The following is a 16363-nucleotide window of genomic DNA, read 5'->3' as shown; positions in this document are numbered from 1 at the left end:
GCATTTATTTTCATGTCCTGCTCATTATACAATTACGGACTGCAAACAAACGTCAATATTATATAACAACCGGTCCCTTCCAAGAAGAAAGTTGGGAAATATATCGGTTCGTTTACATCACACCATATGAAATGCTATCGTTACGTGGACGTATCATTTTCATGGGAAAAAGGGGAAGTGAAGGATCGTTGTTACATAAAAGGCAAGTCCACGTCACATAAAATCGGACTGTTCGTGATACAAAAGTGACACAAAGTGCAACCTGAGCATGATTGTGTGCCATAAAAAGCGAAACAATAAAGTGAGATGATGATTTTTATGGGGAAAATAAGGACCAAAAATAATAAATGCTTAGTCAATTCGTACCTAATTTAATCTTGATGTTACTTCATTTTTCCCAAGTTTTTTTTTTCATGCAATCATAAAATTGCTGATGTTCTGGTCCTGCATAAAAATCTCTTCTGGTTATTACTCGTATGTACAGTCAACCTCAAATCTGTCACCTTTTGTCGAACTTTACCATGCCATTTTTCGCATCCTCATATTAATCCAAGTTAATTACAACATAGAGAACAAATCAGTAAGAGAACGCATGCAATTTTTGCATGATTTTTGAGAGTGATTATTAGATATTCATAGAGCAAGCCATTAAGCTAATAATTTTTGCATATAACTGTAACTTACCAAGTTTTACAGTAGATTAATGGCCAATCTGGAATTATGTACATTAAATAGATGCATGCACATAATAAGCACATATTAGGATGCATATGGTCCAGTTAGTTGCATGAATATGTAGACAGTTGGCGAGGAAGTTAATAGTTAAACGGATCGGATGATCGACCACTCGTCATCCTGCTGTCCATCCAAATCTTGCATGATTAAGTTTGTGAAACTCTTTGCATTATTGCAAAGTATGATCCGATGCATGACGCTTTGATAACATTGTCATCGTTTTATACCCATTTTGAATATCAGTTTCACACAACTGTTTGTTGTTCGGATAGGATTTTCAATTGTACGGTACATAGTGGTGATACTCGCCATTTGCGGCGGAACCAGGGGGACATTGCCTCCCCCCCCAGAATTTCAGCAAAATCGTATTTTGAGTTCCTATTCCACAATGCTAATGTCCCCCCAACTTCCGCCGCCACTGATTATTACTCGCCTATTTAATTTCATAGTTTGCCAACAAACAGTGACACTCAAACTTCTGGATCACGACAATTCTGCGTGATGAGCAGGCCATCGGTTTTTATTATCCTCAATATGCACCTAGACAATCGTGTTAGAGGAGAGGAAAATTGGTTTTGCCGTGGGCCGTGGGTAATGATTTCCATACAACTTGTATCGTCTCTCTCAGGGTAATCAGGTCCAATTAAGTTATTTGATTATTGCAGTAGTCTACATATAGCAATAACTTAATATTTTGCAAACTAGTGACGTACACCGACCTGGGTTTTGATTTTGATGATTTCTTACACGCAGAAGCATCATGCACAAAATTTTGCACCCTGAGAACCTTTTCATATGCAATGCCATTTAAAACTTGTAGCGTCATCGCTACCTTTTGATTAAAAGTACTGGGATAAATAAAATGACCAACCGAATTTAACCGGCTTCTCGAGATGTACGTATTTTTTGGGTGATCGACATTTTAAATCCGTCCATTAAGTTGCAAAGTGTATATAAATTTGCATACATCCACATCTACACGTGACTGGTTAATGCTTTGACCACAAACATTCTCCTAGTTCGTGGCAGGTTGTATGCATATTCGATCCAGAGCTTGGATGGCATTGGTGGGTAATATTGTAATGAGGTGACATGATGATGATGATTATCTATGATAAGTCGTGGCAAGATGCAACGTCCGCCTCCTCTTATGCGGATGACACTGAGGAAGGTGATTCAACTAATCAGAAACAATTTGCAATGAGCAAATTGTACATACGTATATTTATTTTTGTGCATCAAAATCGAGATCATAGTTCAATTGGACGTGTATGTACCGGATTAGATTTAGTTTTAGATTGGATTTTGGATTTATAAACCCCGACCCGACCGATATTAAAAAACTCTGAACTTTGATTTTATTGTTACCAAATGTGTACGTACAAAATAATCAGGATTCCTAATCAACCTGGTCAGATCAAATGTACGGATTTTTTTTGCAACACCACTTGAATTCGTCAATACAATAAAATACTTAAATCTACACCATAACCCATACATTTGACAAACCACACCACTTCCAAAACCGACCATGCCAATTATGCCTGAAATAATAAAACCATAAGATAAGCAAAGCACGCGTGATGTAATGTTTTGGTCTCCTCTCGAGAGTGTCATTCGACAGGATGGGGATTTCTCTCTCTCAAAAAAACAATTAAAATAATTTACCCACTTAAGTACAGATCCACAAACCACTTTAAGATGAAAATTAAAAATAAATTGTGTGAATTTCCAGCAGATAACATTTTAACATGGAATTTATGTCGAGCCTCCGACATTCTTGATTACGTGATTTTAATTGTGTTAATTCAATTATTACTCATTCATGGGTTTTCCAGGTGTGTTGGTTTACGTCGTAGGAAAAAATCGCATTCTAATCTTCAAAGTCAACTTCAAAGTCAGCTTCAAAAAGGGTTTTGTTTTATTTGGCTGTGTAGCATTTCGTTCAACAATTGACAATTGTAGCATCGCTTCGTGTGAAAAAATTTGGGTGCAAAACATGTACATTTGTAATACAATACAGTAATTTAATGTAATGAGTCTGGATTTGGCTTTTTCGATGAATTATAGGACTATTTAAGATCGTAGTTCTCACAATTCTATTCCGATTTATTGTTGGCGTACTTAATTAATAAGAAAGGCACATGCTTTGCACATGCATTGCACATGTTACACATTTTTTAAACCATTTTCCTTATTGTTTAGTGCTTTAATCATCAATTAACTTATTTTTGTATCTTCACACCTTTGTGGAACATGACTAATCGAATTTGCACCAAAAGAGGAAGAAGTTTTGCGAACGGAGTCGTCACTTTTTAGACCGAAATGATGATTAGCCATGCCATACGTAATAAAATAACTTGTATGCAAATGCAATTAAATACAAATTTTGTTCAATTTATAGGTTTCTGGTTAATGAACCGGAAATGAAAACGCATAGCTTGTAAAGGCAAGTAAATTAAAGTTGTAAAACCGCAAATAAAATCGATAGTGGTCTTAAATTCGAGTAATTAATAAATATTATTATCCCACAATTTGCATTTGACACAATATGTGTACATCATAATAGTCGATGCATTAATTAATTTGGGCATCGCTTTTTGAAATAATTTCATATTTACAAAAAACAAAAATCTAGAATGTATTTTTGCGGAAGATACTCAATTTCAGAGGCAGTCTTATCCATCGCTGTAGCAGACATTGTAAGTATTTAATCCAACTTTGTATAAAATTGTGCACATACGCATTCATAAAAATGGCAAATAAGTATGTAGGTACATGTGAGAATTGTACAAATACAAATTGTACAACAATTGTAGATATTCCGCACAATTTTCTGCTCGTGGAATAATGGCCCCAAAATTTTCAGTGTTTATTTCCTTACACGGTCATAATTTCGTTCCTGACATTAAATCCCAATTTAATGTAATTGATGATATAAAGTTTTTATGTTGCAATTTGTAACATTGCTCATGAGCTCATAAATAAGTATATGCACAAAGTACGAAAGAAAATGTACGAGGAGTCTATTTACTTAATTTAATTTAATCTGCTGACGTGCAATAAATATGTAGTTAAATTTAACTGGAATTTTAATAAGTACAACTTCATCTAAATTAAGGGAGATAAAAGTAATACGTAATATGAAAAATAAGATTGTCATTATTTAACATTTAATAAAAATAATAACCAAGTTGGAAGTATCCCAATAATTTTGGCCAATAATTGCACTGCTTGAAGATCACGCATGAAGATTTTTTGCAATAATTTGCATGCATTATGTAATTCTCAGCTATTCTCGACTGGATCACTGCTCGTGCATACGGCCGAATCCGTATTTCTATCTTCATTCAAGTCTTCGACTACCTCGCCCATTTCAGGATCGGATGAGAACGTTATCTTCAAATATGACCATGTCAACGTCTCCACGACGCCAAACCCCTTCGCAGAATGGGTCCACCCCGATCCTCCCAACGTTACGGCGCAATTTCCTTCAGAGAAGTTGATATTGCCTTCAGAAATGTCGGAGGAGGTCAAACTACATGGCAAGATTTTGCAAAAAAATTGCAAAATTGCAAAAAAATCATGTTAAAAAAAATTCGCCTAAAAAATCATGTCCAATTTCATCTTACAGCGAGATCAATTCTCTGTTGGGCTTATATGGGGCTCCACCTAGTCAACATATTGATGGCTTGCGTCCTTTTCCAAGCAGTGACCCAGGTATGCAAATTTAATCATGATAAAACGGGGTCAAACTTCATTGTCATCTTATCTTAATTATTAGGAGAATATCCTAAAGTGCATTTCCTACCTCGTGATAACCCCGCTACTTATCGGGCTCGCATATGCTTCCGTCCTTTACCACATCTTTGTCCTGGGACTGTCCCCCTTCTACTACGCCCCCACGATGTATCCCGCTTATTGGGCATGGAAAGCAGCGTCACTCTTCATCGTGTCCAAATATTTACAACAGATTCGCGACACGGGGCGAAAACGGAAAAGAAGAGATGAATATTACCAGCTCGGAGGAGGTGGAGGTGGCGATTCCCCAACAAGGACGACCAGTCTTATCAATAAAGGGACGTGGAGTGATAACCAACAAATCGACGATGACGACGAGGTGCCACTACTTCCGAGAAAGTTTGATATTATGGAGGATAAGTTAAAACTTGGTAACTGCTTATCCACGCAGTTTAAGAAATTTATCAAAAATTCTTAAAAAAATTTTCTAATAAATCCAGACCATCAAACCTGCCTCGGATTTGATGACGACCACGCCATAATTCGTGGCTTCCTTGCCTCCACCTCCGGCGATGGCGAATTTGGCGAAATTGCCGTAACTTTGAAAACGTTGAAAGTGACGACACCGACGATCCCTCATTCCGGGAGGTTGTTAAAAGAGGCGAATTTGCTCGCCTTCATCGGAGAGCATGACAGCATCCTGAAATTTCTTGGTGTATGTTGCAAGTCGAGTTTAAAAGGTGAAGAGTTTAACTACATTTTAAATGTATAATTAGATAATAATGATGATGATGATGTATTTGATATTTAATTATTATTATGCAATCATTAAACCAAAATATTGAATTGTCCAAATTTCAGAAAAAGTTTTCCTCGTCTCAGAATATTACCCGAAGGGAAGATTGGACGCATTTTTAAAAGATTGTGTCAACACGTATGACGGAAAGACATTTACGAATTTGTTGGACATCGGACAGGACAGAATTATGGTCTCTTCCACTCGGTAATTAATTAATTATTGCCTGACTTAATTATGCTTTAATCATTAATTTTTTCCTTAATTATGCCTTAACATAATATTAGCAATTCCTTGTTATAAATTTTTCCAGGAAACAACCCGAGCTGCCCAACTTCGACACACTAAACATACTCGAGTGGGCTTATCAGATATGTAACGGGATGGAGTTTCTTCATCAAAAAAGGGTTCGACATAAACATAACTTTCCTTCAAAATCTTCAAATTCTATTCCTAATTCTATTCAATTCGCAGATAATTCATGGATGTCTTCAAGCCAAATCAATCATCATAATTAGTTCCAATACCATTAAAATATGGGATTTTGGCTTTGCGAGAAAGCTAAAAAGCTCGAATTACACGGTTAAACGGGAAGATTTGCCAGTATCAAATGAATGACTTACCATCATGCCACCTTATCAACTATGAATGTTTATAATGTCCTTTTAAACTCATAGAATCGCTTTCCTTGGCGTTGGAGTGCGCTCGAATGCCTCACAACGCCTGCCTCCGATCCCATCCGGTTCAGCACGCGGAGCGACGTTTGGGCGTTTTCCGTCCTTATTTGGGAGATTTTCGCCCTTGGAAATGTTCCTTACGGGGCCTGGGAGAGCGACATTGTGCGCGGACTACTAAATGGAGTGCGGCTAGAAAAACCGAAAAATTCTTCTCAACAATTGTACTTACATATAATTTTGCATTTATTCATTTCTAATTTTTTCTACAAGTTTTAACAAAAGTGAAAGCATTAACTATTTTTTATAGATATGAAATTATGTTGGCTTGTTGGAGACCGGATCCATTAGACCGACCGAATTTTGCCCTTTTAAAACTATTCTTTCAGCAATTTCTGTCCTCGTTGAGAAATTCATCACAACTACATTAACATTTAGTAGTGTAAAGTCAATTAATTTTACAATATAACAAATGTAACTATTAATTCATTAAAAAAAATAAACACCAAGAATAACCAAATGTCGTAGCGATTTTAGTTAAATTGACAGAAATCTTTCACTCCTTTGGTGGCTGGTACCAATGCAGTCGTCCCTCGTAGAACTCGATCACCTTCACGGGGGCCCACTTATTGCATTCCTCTCTAGAAATGAGCTCGGCAAAATTCTCGCCTTGAAACATCACAAGGAAATAAATCTCGTCGCCCTCACGGCAGGTCGCTCCTGTGATCTTTTCAATCTGCAATCCACGCTCAAATCCGTTGCCTTCGCCGGTAGTATCGCAAATTTCGAATTCCTTCAACAATTAAGGTAAATCAATCAATCAATGTTGTTCTTCTGATATTACAGTTTTAATTGAAATGAATGACGATTTTTTTACCTCTAGATTTGGTGGAGGCAAATGTACAATAGTTGAACGAGCTTTCTTCTTTTTACCCTTTCCCGTTGCCCCCTTCTCAGCGTTTTTGTCCGGGTTTTCTTCTTCGGAAGGACTTGATCCAGCTGCTTTGTCATCTTTTATCTCAGCTTCTTCCACTTCTTTGGGTTTGGCTGCCTTCTTTTTCTTTTTCTTCTGTGCGTTTTTCGCGTCTTCAGACTTTGTCTTTTCCGACTCAATTGTCTTCTTAAACTCATCTATGAGATCCCAGCACATGATGGATCCTGCCGGTTCCCAAGTGTTATCGGACCTAGAAGAAAATACATTAATTAATTCAGGATAAGGCGGCTTGTAGCTATTTTAAATTAATATATTATTTCACTCACTCCGGATAGCCTTGCCATTTCAGCAAATACTCCAGTTTCCCCCTCACTTTTCGCTGTCCCCTGATCGCCTCCACCTGAAAGACCTCTTGGTCACCTTCCCCAGTTGAGGCCACCCCTTCTTCAACTTCCTCAGTTGAGCTTACTCCTTTTTCAACGGTAGAGTCCATCTCACTACGAATGATTAGCACGAATAACAATTAATTAATTAATAATGGACAGTACAAGTACAAGGTTTTTGTTCGTTATGAAATAATAAAGAATGAATGAAACCAATCATAAATCTTCTGCCATGCCTCTCTAACTAATATCTATATTTTTTTGTAATTTAACTTCTTACCTGCTAATGCGTCTACTTTCTTTGATAAAACGAGCAGTTTAGTAAAAGCTTGAAGTAGTCACTTTGTTTATAATTTCGAAATTTTATATTTCCAAATTTGGCCCAAAAACTAGGCACACAAGAGCAAAAGTAAAAAATACCTCCAACTGCAATGACGACCGACTGCCGACTGAGGAACAAAGAGACTCGAACTACGAGCTGCCAACGCAACGTTGGTTTGTTTGGAATGAGACGCAGTAAACGTTGAGTGAAAAATATGCAAATGAAGAGATATATTTATCTCCTTTGTGTAACCGCCACCAAACAAAGGAATGTAAATCTACACGATTTGTTTTTCAATCAACTCGCAGCGACAACATATTTATTATAAAAAATAATACAAAATCACCTATAATAAATAATAACAATGAAAAAATGCACACGATCATTCTGAACAATCCAAAATTTGGATTCCAAATTAAAATTAATAATTTTTTTCTGTATGTAATGCACGTTCAATTCATTCAGCAAACATGCATTATTAGAGATCAGTATCTGACGCATCAGAAATGGAAATATCCCCAAAAAGATCCAGATTGATTGCTTCCATATTTTTTGGCTTATCTTGGGGGGTCGTGTCTGCAATGGGAGGAACGATGGGGTTACCAGCCATATTCGAGGTGATGACTTCTTGTGACGTGGTCATTTCAATATCCATGTCCTTGTCATCCGCTTCACTTTCGGGGGAAAGTTGCACGTTAATATTGTCCAGGGCGGTGGATGCTTGGTTCATCTTTGATGGAGGGATGTCATCATCTCCTTTCTTATCTACAGGGGGTCGGGTAGCGGCAGCACTGGTACTGGGAACTGCGTCACTTGGAATTCCGTGAGGGATCATAATTGGGAAAATATCTGTAACAAATTATGTATGCAAATAAGTAACTGAATTTATAGTAAGCTTAGTTGTGAATTATTGAGATCTCAATGTATTACCCAATCGTTGATACGGAGCGATAACCATGCCAGCCAAGCAAACGTCCATCTTAGTAATTTCAGCGTCAGTCTTGACCAGGATGTGTTTTTTGTTCTGGTCTTCATCCATGGGCTTTTCGACAAATAGGTCTTCTTCGTCTGAAGTGAGATTCTTTCTTCCTTCATCCTTTTCGATAGACTGTTTCCATTCCTCGTCCTCCTCCGCTTCACATGCACACCTCCGATAGTAATCCTCTCTATAAAACAAAAATTGTGCATAAGCTTAGTGACATTTTGCCTTACAAGTAACACCTTATCACAATACTTGTACGTACCGGTATTTGGTAATTAGTTCCTTCTGCTCCTTCAAATAGTTGAGAATTACAGGATCGTTTGCTATATCCTTGATGGGACGTTTGTAGAGGGCAGGAGGTTTTCTCGCCTTTTTCTTATGGGTACGCTTCCAATCTTCCTCGTGTCGTTCAATATCCCTGGCGAGTTCAGCTTCTAGTATGAATGGCGTTAAAAATGATTCTTCCATTTTATTCAAGAATGCCTCTTCGTCATATTCACAATCTTCCTGGTGTGCTATTGGACGGAGTTTTGCTGGTGGGGGTGATGGGGGTGGTTCTGAGTCTGAGACAGGGGGCAGTTTTGGTTCCTCGGAATAAATTTCTGGCTGTTCAACAGTTGGTTCTGAATTCAAGAGAAGGGGCAGTTCTGGTTCCTTGGGAGAACTTTCTGCCATCGGTAGAGGAGAATTTACGGAAGAATCCTCTGATTCCATTGGAGAACCTGCTGGCTCCGAGAGAAGAAGTTCTAATTCAGAGTTCACAGAGGGGTCTTCTGGTTCCACAGGGGGAGGAGAACGTTCGACAGCAGGGGGAGATCGTTCGAAAGTAGGAGAAGAACGTTCGACAGCAGGCGGAGAACGTTCGAAAGTAGGAGGAGAACGTTCGACAGCAGGAGGAGAACGTTCGACAGCAGGAGGAGAACGTTCGAAGGCTGGAGGAGAACGTTCGACAGCAGGAGGAGAATGTTCGAAGGCTGGTGGAGAACGTTCGACAGCAGGCGGAGAACGTTCCAAAGGGGATGGAGAACGTTCTACAGCAGTAGGAGAACGTTCCACAACAGGAGGAGAGCGTTCTGGTTCCAGAGGGGGAGGAGAACGTTTCACAGAAAAACCTTCTATCTTCGAGAGAAGAGATCGTAACTCGGACACTACGGGGGAACGGTCTGGCTGTGAGAAAAGCGGACGTCCTGATTCCGTAGGAGAAAATTCCGTCTCCGAAAGAGGAGAATGTTCAGATTCCATGGGAGACGAATTTGAGCGTTGACCTTCCAAGTCCACAGGAGAACAACTAGACTCCGAGAGAAGACGTTCTGATTCTGATTTCTCGGAAGAACGTTCCACTTCCACCAGAGAAGGACATTCTGCTTCCACTGGGGGAGAAGGACGTTCTAGTTTCACTGGAAGACGAGGGGGTGAAACTTTTGGTTTCATGGGAGGAGGCAAAACTGGTTTCATCCTCATCTTGCCGACTTGTACGAAACTTGACCTGATAAAAAAAAACAAATTATATTTTCCAAACTTTCAAATAAAAATTCAAGAAATTCGAAAAAACCAAATTTTGTATTATATTTTACCACTTGGCTGACAATTAATTAATTTCTCCGGTCGGCTGTGCGTCCAGTTTTGACAAAGTTCAAAGTAACTATTTTTCTTCTTGCTTGTTTGCTGGAGCAATGTCCCGATGCGAAGCCAACCACCAACTGAAGACGGCAAAAGCAAAACCAACACAAGTGCAACTACCCGACAAAGTCCAGTCGGCACTTTTGACTCGATCACTCAAATCGACGCCAAGCCTTGACAGTTTTTTTCTCTTTTCTTACTGACGCGTCCCTTGACTTGATAAGCCACCTGATAAGCCAAAGCCACCTGCACAATCAAGTCTAAATATACCAGTTTTTAATTCTTGATAATTTTTTAAGTTAAAAATTCCCTTTATTCACAGTTAGTTAGTTATTCAGTCTCTTTTTTATTAGTTTTCATAAATTTTCAGTTTAAAATTAAATTTTATAAAATTACGTAACTTTTGTTATTAACTAATACATAAATTGTATTGCATTTTACATCTATTATAATGTAGTACGATGATTTTAATAACAAAAATCTTTGGAGTTTTGATCTACCAGTTTATACATTTTTTGCATCATCTCTCTTTTCATTTCACATCTTTTACAATTTTTGCATTAGAAAATTTGGAACAATTTTTTTGCACACTACTATCACCAAATCGTTCGCTCAATCCAGTCCACATACGCGGCGACCTTTGTATACACGGCAGGCTCTCCATAACCACAATATTTTGACCCCAGCGAGGTTATCCCCACGACATGAAAGAGACAGTGAACTTCAGGGTTTACAACCACCCCGCCCCCACTGTCTCCATTGCCTGAGGATAAATTTGTCATTATCATTCATGATAAGGTAATGATGAGCAGTAATTAATTAATTACATGTATCCTTCCCCACTGTCCCGTCAGGCTGGGACGTATCACCAGCACAAAATTGAGACTTTCTGAAACCTTCGGGATATCTGTGAACCAAAAAAATAAGATATTTGTTTTCATAAAAACTTATCTTATCGTACTTTTTACCTGAAGGGCTTATTAGAATCCTCCGCAAAATCTTGGTTACATCTCTTTGTAGCAATCACGGAGAGATTGACAGCTTGTAAATTTTCAGCTTGACTCTCTAATTCAACAGAAATTTAATATTATCATTAAGGTACTGTAACGTACTTATCAACAGAATTTTTTGATAACCTTACCCCCCACTCCGGTCTGACCCCACCCAATGGCTTGCACATTTCCATCATTTTTTGGCGTAATTATAGGATCGCCTAGACATGCTGGGAGAAGGTAACGACTAAGTTCCACTTTCTCGCCAAGTTTTAACAACTGTATAATTTTTCCTTTATATTAAAAGTTATCCTCTTGATAAGCCCCTATCCTACAAGAAACTCACCGCGATATCGTCATAAATTTTTGGTGGTGCGTAATTTGGATGTAAAACCCAATCCGTAATACGAACTTTCTTCCGATAAACGGAAGTCGATTGTTTCAGCGTCACGTCGCCGATAACTGCCCAACGGGGGGATCCACTATAATTAATTTCGTGGAATTAGTTAATTGTAATTAACTAATTATAATATATTCGTATACTGTTTCTGATTGTTGAGACAATGCGCCGCAGTTAAGAGGTACGAGTCACTTATTAGCGTAGCTCCGCATAAGAATTGCAAGTTTTCGCTACTACTTCCATACCCAAGACCGACCTGAAATGAAATAATTTCAAAAATTGAAAAATGGACAAAATTTCAAAAAAATCTGATTTCATAATTATTTACAGCATGTGGAAACTCAAACTCGTGTGCATCTCTGCCCCCCACGATGAATGCGGGGGACCCCTGAAACGCGCAGTGGGCTTGTTCGAACCTCGACTGGCCAAAGGTTTTGGGACTTTTTAAGATTTCCTTGTATTCATCACATTCTACAAGAAAGAAAGATAAGTGGTTATCAACTTCTGTAATCACTCATTTATTAATTTTCTGTTTACTTTTCTGCGACAGGGTCAACTCTGTCGGACAGCAGATTAGATCACCTCCGGAAGGACATCGCTTAACCGTTGCACCAGCGTAAAGCTGTTTATTAATTAATTAAATTGTTACTAAAACAAATAATTACTCTTAATAATTAATTTTCCAACTACATAAATTATCATATTTACTTACCTGTCCGATCGCGTATCGACAAGATTTAATCGGCGTGCAAGACCCCGCAGTGGATTGGACATCGTTCAAATTACAGAGCTGAGCTGGCCAGTAAAATGCAAATGCAAATTTTAATATACAAAAATTATAATTAATTTCTCATAATTAATAAAAAAATCTTACCTATACAGCCACCAAATTGGAGACAAATTACAGTTAAAAGTACTGCTCCAGTTACAGAAGCGCGTGAGTGCATGAGTGGCTTACCCATACCAGAAAATTTGTATATGCAAAAATAATGCAAATTCTGGTAAAATGTGTACAAAATTTGCCTAATTTTGTACCCCACAACCTCACTGTTGAATTTTTAATTGAAAAACCACAAGGATTCACTTCACCTGATCTGATCTAATAAAAGCCGTCATATGAAAAGAGCTCTCATTCTTATTGGATTCTTATTAAATAGTTCCAAATATGAAGAACCCAACCACACCACAAACAATATCATAAGGAAAACTGGTTTTTCCACAAAAATGAAATACTACTACTTAAATACTGGGCACACATATGGACATAGTCGATGGACTTTGGTAGGTATTAAATTAACAGGTAAATAATAACATCTAATGCGAAATAGTTTAATATCACTCGTATCAAAAGTCAATCAAATGCTGGGAATTCTAGGCTTTGTAATTCTCCAGTAAACGCTGAAGAAACAAAGTTGGGATGACATGCAAATTTTCATGATTTTCAAGACTCACTACTTCCATGTTACATATGGTACAAAAAGTTGCTGGAATTATTTCCAGTTTCATGTGCATTTCGTTTAGGAAAATTCCAAAAATTTCAAATTTTTTTCCTCTGCCAGATTTAATTGGAAATAATTGGATTGAATCGATTATCGAAAATTCTCCAGAGCAAAATTCTGTCACGAGCAAAAGCACGTTTTGTGTTATCATGTGGTTAGAAAATTCCCAAATTTTTAGCCCGAGTCAGGGCTTACATATGCAAGCGTCATGTCCTTCCGTCTGTTAGTTTCGTGATAAATCTCCCCAGACTTTAAATTTGGCAGATATGATGAGGAATTAAGTTTGATAATGAGAAAAATCGACCAAGTGGTGCCAAATAACTGGAATAATGGAGAATATTTAAAATATATTCGACCTTCGCCAACACGTGGGATTGGTAATCATAGTTTGGTCACATGACACAAATTTAGGAGCAGTATCTGTCCCTGACTCGGGCTAAATCAAGTCGGCACTGCATGTTTTATATTTTATGTGGTTGGTTTTCAATTAAAAATCAGCAGTGAGGTTGTGGGGTACAAAATTTGGCAAATTTTAGTCACATTTTATCAGAACGTGTAAGTATTATTATTGTATTATTCATATTTGGTTTATGTAGAAATGCATGCACAGATTAGTTGTAATTTTGCAAAAAATTACTCAGCTCGGTAATTGTCCATGTCCAATCAACTACGGATGTGTTGTCTTGTTGAAATTTGTTTCCCAGGCTAATTAAATACATGCATGAGACTGGTCACTCATCATAAACCTTATCTGATTCCATGCCATATTTTACCTCTTAGACTGCCATTTTGGAACGTTCAGTCATCATCACGGGTAGAAAAATGGTAGAACTTTGCATGCATTTTGTAACAAAAAATGTATGTAGCATCGGAAACTCGTTTTTATACCGTTTTGCGTACACGTACATCCTACTCATTAAATGAGACGTGTTACAAATTGCAATTTGCATTGTATTACTACCACCACCACCACCCACTACTTGCTATAAAGCTTACATATATACAACATGACACAACCATGTAGCGAATAGACGTGCAAAAAGCAGTGCAAAAAAAGTGGCAAGGTTTACATGGGACAAAATGGTTTTCTTCGTTATTTCCACCACGGCTGTTGTACGAGGGGCAAAGCTTCTTTGCAACTTGTTGTGCACACTTTCGAAAGAATGCTGCGTTAAGCGATCGACTCGATTCAAACTTCTCGTTATAGGACGCTTGTAGACATGCGTTTTTTTGCTTCTTATCTGATATTGTTTGTTATGGTTGAGTGAATAACGTTGCAATTTTGACTGAGGTAAATTTCAGTGCGTGCATACATGTAACAAAAAAAAATTGCGGAATTGTGCAAATTTTTGCGAATTTTTGTAAATAGTTGAAAAGAGGTTCATCTTTCTAATCTAATATTTAAGCAAGAATAAATAAGAATTTTCATATTTTTTGCAATCGACTTTGATATAGCACGATTTTCTATATTTCATTATCTGGTTGTAAAATATTCCAATAATTTTAAAAATTTTAACCAATTTGCACAAATTTTTCTACGGTGTCTGCAACGCCCCAGCTCCAATTCCAAATCCGACACCGGATGTTGCAAAATTTCTTCGGTAGCATCCTATTCAAAAATAAAGTTAATTATGCGAATTTGAACTCAAAATCGTTACATTTTTTAAATAAATACACACCTTTACAAAATATTTCCCCCTGATGCTCCGCTACCGTCGTGGAGTCCAACTTCTTCCCGCAAGAACAGCACTTGAAACATTCAGTATGATAAGCGCCATGATAACCGAGTTGGAGTTCGGCTTGGAACACGGGGCGACCTATTCCCAATAGATACATATAATTTGCACAAAAATTCGCAAATTCGCAAAAACTTACCACATCTCCTGCATCGCTCCCCAATTCCTTTCGGAACACCTCTCACCGCTCCAAAACTAGGTCCGAGTGGAATCCTCTTATCCATCGAGGGATTTGGCGGATATCTTGGCACGCTCGGCGTCCCGATGCACTTGCCCCCACAGAAAAATAGGGGAGGACAGTTCGGATCTCGGCCGGGCTGTTGGTGGTACTGGAACTGTTGCGATTTCACGGGGGGCGAGGACGATCTCGACCTCCGACTAGTACTACTTTCCCCAACCAAATTCTGGTAATGACCACTTTGCGATTTTTTCAGAGATGGTGCTTCTGACGGTATTTTTACCTGGGAAAGTTTCCCACTTTTTGGTGGTGGTGGGGGTGGAGGAAGAGGGGGCGGTTTTGGTATTTTTGGGGAAGAAGTGCCACCACGATGTGAAGAAGTGGGGGAAGATTTGTTAACGAACGGACTTGGTGACCATGGAGGGAGTGGTGGTGGCGGAGGTGGTGGTGGGGGCGGATTTCCAGAAGTTTTTCCAGAACTCTTTGAGACATTAGAATTTTGAGAAATTTTTGAAAAATTAGAATTTTGACTGCGGCTTTTTCCCATGAATGGAGGAGGAGGAGGTGGAAGCGGGGGTGGTAAGGGGATCATACTGTTGCCGGAAGTAATATCCATCGGTGGTCGTGGAGAGTCTCTCCTAATCGGAAAATGGGAGCTCGTCTTACTAAAAAAATATATAAATTATCACTTCAAATTCAGTAATTTGGAATTTGTCTCAAAACCGTTGTCGAGAAAACAGAAAATGATATGTACCTTGTCGCAGAATGAGCCGCAGAACGAACCGATACTGCCGACCCCTTATTCGGGAGGGTCTTTTTCCGCAGAAACGTTTTCCCCAGTCGGGTCGGCGGTGTTTTCCACTTTCCTCCCGAACCCGGCGGTGGGCCTTGTCGTTCCATGTCGTACGCGATGAGGGCGGGTCCGTTGGGCGGATAACCGTACCCGTCTGGCCCGATGTACAAGCGGTAACAAGCCTTGCAAAATATGTCCTTCAATTCGCCATGTTCTGCGATCGTCATGCTGTCCAAGCCGCGGTGACAGATGGCTATACATTTATGTAAATTGTTTTTGTAAATTTCTCAAAAATTTAAGAAAGTTTCCACCCACCGCACGTGTAGCACTCGACATGCCAACTTTTCCCAAGGGCGCGACGCTCCTCAGCCGCTCCAACGTATTTTCCACAACGTCCGCATCGTCCTGGCATTTCCGGTTGGAATTTGGATAATTTTGTCCCGATTAATCATCACATGTAATTTAGTCCATATAAAGATATGGGAACGTTGCTCATTTTATATGCTAAAATAATTTTTATAATGGATAAATAATTTTATAAAGATTATTATGATAAAATTTTTGTTAGTCATTTTGAA

At 38.5% G+C, this 16363-nt stretch overlaps 5 protein-coding genes across 7 annotated transcripts; 1 reads left to right on the top strand and 4 right to left on the bottom strand.

Annotated features, from left to right (window-relative positions):
- The first annotated feature begins 3258 nt into the window (after window positions 1-3258).
- On the top strand, window positions 3259-6449 carry LOC110845325 (fibroblast growth factor receptor). 2 transcript variants are annotated; one of them, XM_035848300.1, is made up of 10 exons: window positions 3259-3437; window positions 4028-4280; window positions 4370-4455; window positions 4520-4907; window positions 4977-5216; window positions 5338-5479; window positions 5586-5679; window positions 5747-5875; window positions 5950-6170; window positions 6257-6449. In XM_035848300.1, exons 1-10 carry the CDS (start codon window positions 3375-3377, stop codon window positions 6375-6377), a joined length of 1737 nt encoding a protein of 578 aa, XP_035704193.1. In that variant the 5' UTR covers window positions 3259-3374; the 3' UTR covers window positions 6378-6449. The 2 variants fall into 2 exon arrangements, with proteins under 2 accessions (XP_035704193.1, XP_021947415.2); XM_022091723.2 differs by lacking the exon at window positions 3259-3437 and having other exon boundaries at window positions 4044-4267.
- LOC110843702 (pollen-specific leucine-rich repeat extensin-like protein 1) lies at window positions 6169-10381 on the bottom strand. Of its 2 annotated transcripts, XM_022091722.2 has the most exons (7): window positions 10142-10381; window positions 8830-10053; window positions 8516-8751; window positions 7544-8434; window positions 7207-7377; window positions 6824-7130; window positions 6169-6739 (listed from the first exon to the last, which is right to left on the bottom strand). In XM_022091722.2, the coding sequence occupies exons 2-4, from the start codon at window positions 10026-10028 to the stop codon at window positions 8064-8066; spliced, it is 1806 nt and encodes a 601-aa protein (XP_021947414.1). In that variant the 5' UTR covers window positions 10029-10053; window positions 10142-10381; the 3' UTR covers window positions 6169-6739; window positions 6824-7130; window positions 7207-7377; window positions 7544-8063. The 2 variants fall into 2 exon arrangements, with proteins under 2 accessions (XP_021947414.1, XP_035704192.1); XM_035848299.1 differs by having other exon boundaries at window positions 8830-10381.
- LOC118432955 (heterochromatin protein 1-like) lies at window positions 6503-7373 on the bottom strand. Its single transcript, XM_035848704.1, has 3 exons — window positions 7207-7373; window positions 6824-7130; window positions 6503-6739 (listed from the first exon to the last, which is right to left on the bottom strand). The coding sequence occupies exons 1-3, from the start codon at window positions 7371-7373 to the stop codon at window positions 6503-6505; spliced, it is 711 nt and encodes a 236-aa protein (XP_035704597.1).
- A 132-nt stretch (window positions 10382-10513) lies between the features above and the next one.
- On the bottom strand, window positions 10514-12709 carry LOC110843701 (venom peptide isomerase heavy chain). Its single transcript, XM_022089723.2, has 10 exons — window positions 12454-12709; window positions 12292-12374; window positions 12117-12201; window positions 11908-12050; window positions 11723-11835; window positions 11526-11661; window positions 11329-11458; window positions 11156-11252; window positions 11015-11094; window positions 10514-10950 (listed from the first exon to the last, which is right to left on the bottom strand). The coding sequence occupies exons 1-10, from the start codon at window positions 12539-12541 to the stop codon at window positions 10784-10786; spliced, it is 1122 nt and encodes a 373-aa protein (XP_021945415.1). The 5' UTR covers window positions 12542-12709; the 3' UTR covers window positions 10514-10783.
- Window positions 12710-14545: 1836 nt separating this feature from the next.
- On the bottom strand, window positions 14546-16288 carry LOC110845322 (WAS/WASL-interacting protein family member 3). The gene is made up of 5 exons (XM_022091721.2): window positions 16101-16288; window positions 15747-16038; window positions 14954-15657; window positions 14758-14895; window positions 14546-14687 (listed from the first exon to the last, which is right to left on the bottom strand). Exons 1-5 carry the CDS (start codon window positions 16195-16197, stop codon window positions 14614-14616), a joined length of 1305 nt encoding a protein of 434 aa, XP_021947413.1. The 5' UTR covers window positions 16198-16288; the 3' UTR covers window positions 14546-14613.
- Between the last annotated feature and the right edge of the window lie 75 nt (window positions 16289-16363).

The sequence above is a fragment of the Folsomia candida genome, unplaced genomic scaffold (genome assembly GCF_002217175.1).
Source record: "Folsomia candida strain VU population unplaced genomic scaffold, ASM221717v1 Fcan01_Sc002, whole genome shotgun sequence".
Lineage (NCBI taxonomy): Eukaryota > Metazoa > Arthropoda > Collembola > Entomobryomorpha > Isotomidae > Folsomia > Folsomia candida.
This window is presented reverse-complemented; position numbering and strand designations above follow the sequence as displayed.

Excerpts from the sequence above, each read along its gene's own strand:
- LOC110845325 (XM_035848300.1), top strand. The coding sequence starts at position 3,375 with ATGTATTTTTGCGGAAGATACTCAATTTCAGAGGCAGTCTTATCCATC. Across the intron at positions 4,456-4,519 it reads TTTTCCAAGCAGTGACCCAG|GAGAATATCCTAAAGTGCAT; the intron begins GTATGCAAATTT and ends CTTAATTATTAG. Across the intron at positions 6,171-6,256 it reads AAAAATTCTTCTCAACAATT|ATATGAAATTATGTTGGCTT; the intron begins GTACTTACATAT and ends TATTTTTTATAG.
- LOC118432955 (XM_035848704.1), bottom strand. The coding sequence starts at position 7,373 with ATGGACTCTACCGTTGAAAAAGGAGTAAGCTCAACTGAGGAAGTTGAA. Across the intron at positions 7,131-7,206 it reads AAATGGCAAGGCTATCCGGA|GTCCGATAACACTTGGGAAC; the intron begins GTGAGTGAAATA and ends ATTTTCTTCTAG. Across the intron at positions 6,740-6,823 it reads TGCCTCCACCAAATCTAGAG|GAATTCGAAATTTGCGATAC; the intron begins GTAAAAAAATCG and ends TAATTGTTGAAG.
- LOC110843702 (XM_035848299.1), bottom strand. The coding sequence starts at position 10,028 with ATGAGGATGAAACCAGTTTTGCCTCCTCCCATGAAACCAAAAGTTTCA. Across the intron at positions 8,752-8,829 it reads GAACTAATTACCAAATACCG|AGAGGATTACTATCGGAGGT; the intron begins GTACGTACAAGT and ends TTTGTTTTATAG. Across the intron at positions 8,435-8,515 it reads CGCTCCGTATCAACGATTGG|ATATTTTCCCAATTATGATC; the intron begins GTAATACATTGA and ends AATTTGTTACAG.
- LOC110843701 (XM_022089723.2), bottom strand. The coding sequence starts at position 12,541 with ATGGGTAAGCCACTCATGCACTCACGCGCTTCTGTAACTGGAGCAGTA. Across the intron at positions 11,253-11,328 it reads GGGTCAGACCGGAGTGGGGG|AGAGTCAAGCTGAAAATTTA; the intron begins GTAAGGTTATCA and ends CTGTTGAATTAG. Across the intron at positions 11,095-11,155 it reads GATTCTAATAAGCCCTTCAG|ATATCCCGAAGGTTTCAGAA; the intron begins GTAAAAAGTACG and ends TTTGGTTCACAG.
- LOC110845322 (XM_022091721.2), bottom strand. The coding sequence starts at position 16,197 with ATGCCAGGACGATGCGGACGTTGTGGAAAATACGTTGGAGCGGCTGAG. Across the intron at positions 15,658-15,746 it reads GCGGCTCATTCTGCGACAAG|TAAGACGAGCTCCCATTTTC; the intron begins GTACATATCATT and ends ATATTTTTTTAG. Across the intron at positions 14,896-14,953 it reads GGAGCGATGCAGGAGATGTG|GTCGCCCCGTGTTCCAAGCC; the intron begins GTAAGTTTTTGC and ends TATTGGGAATAG.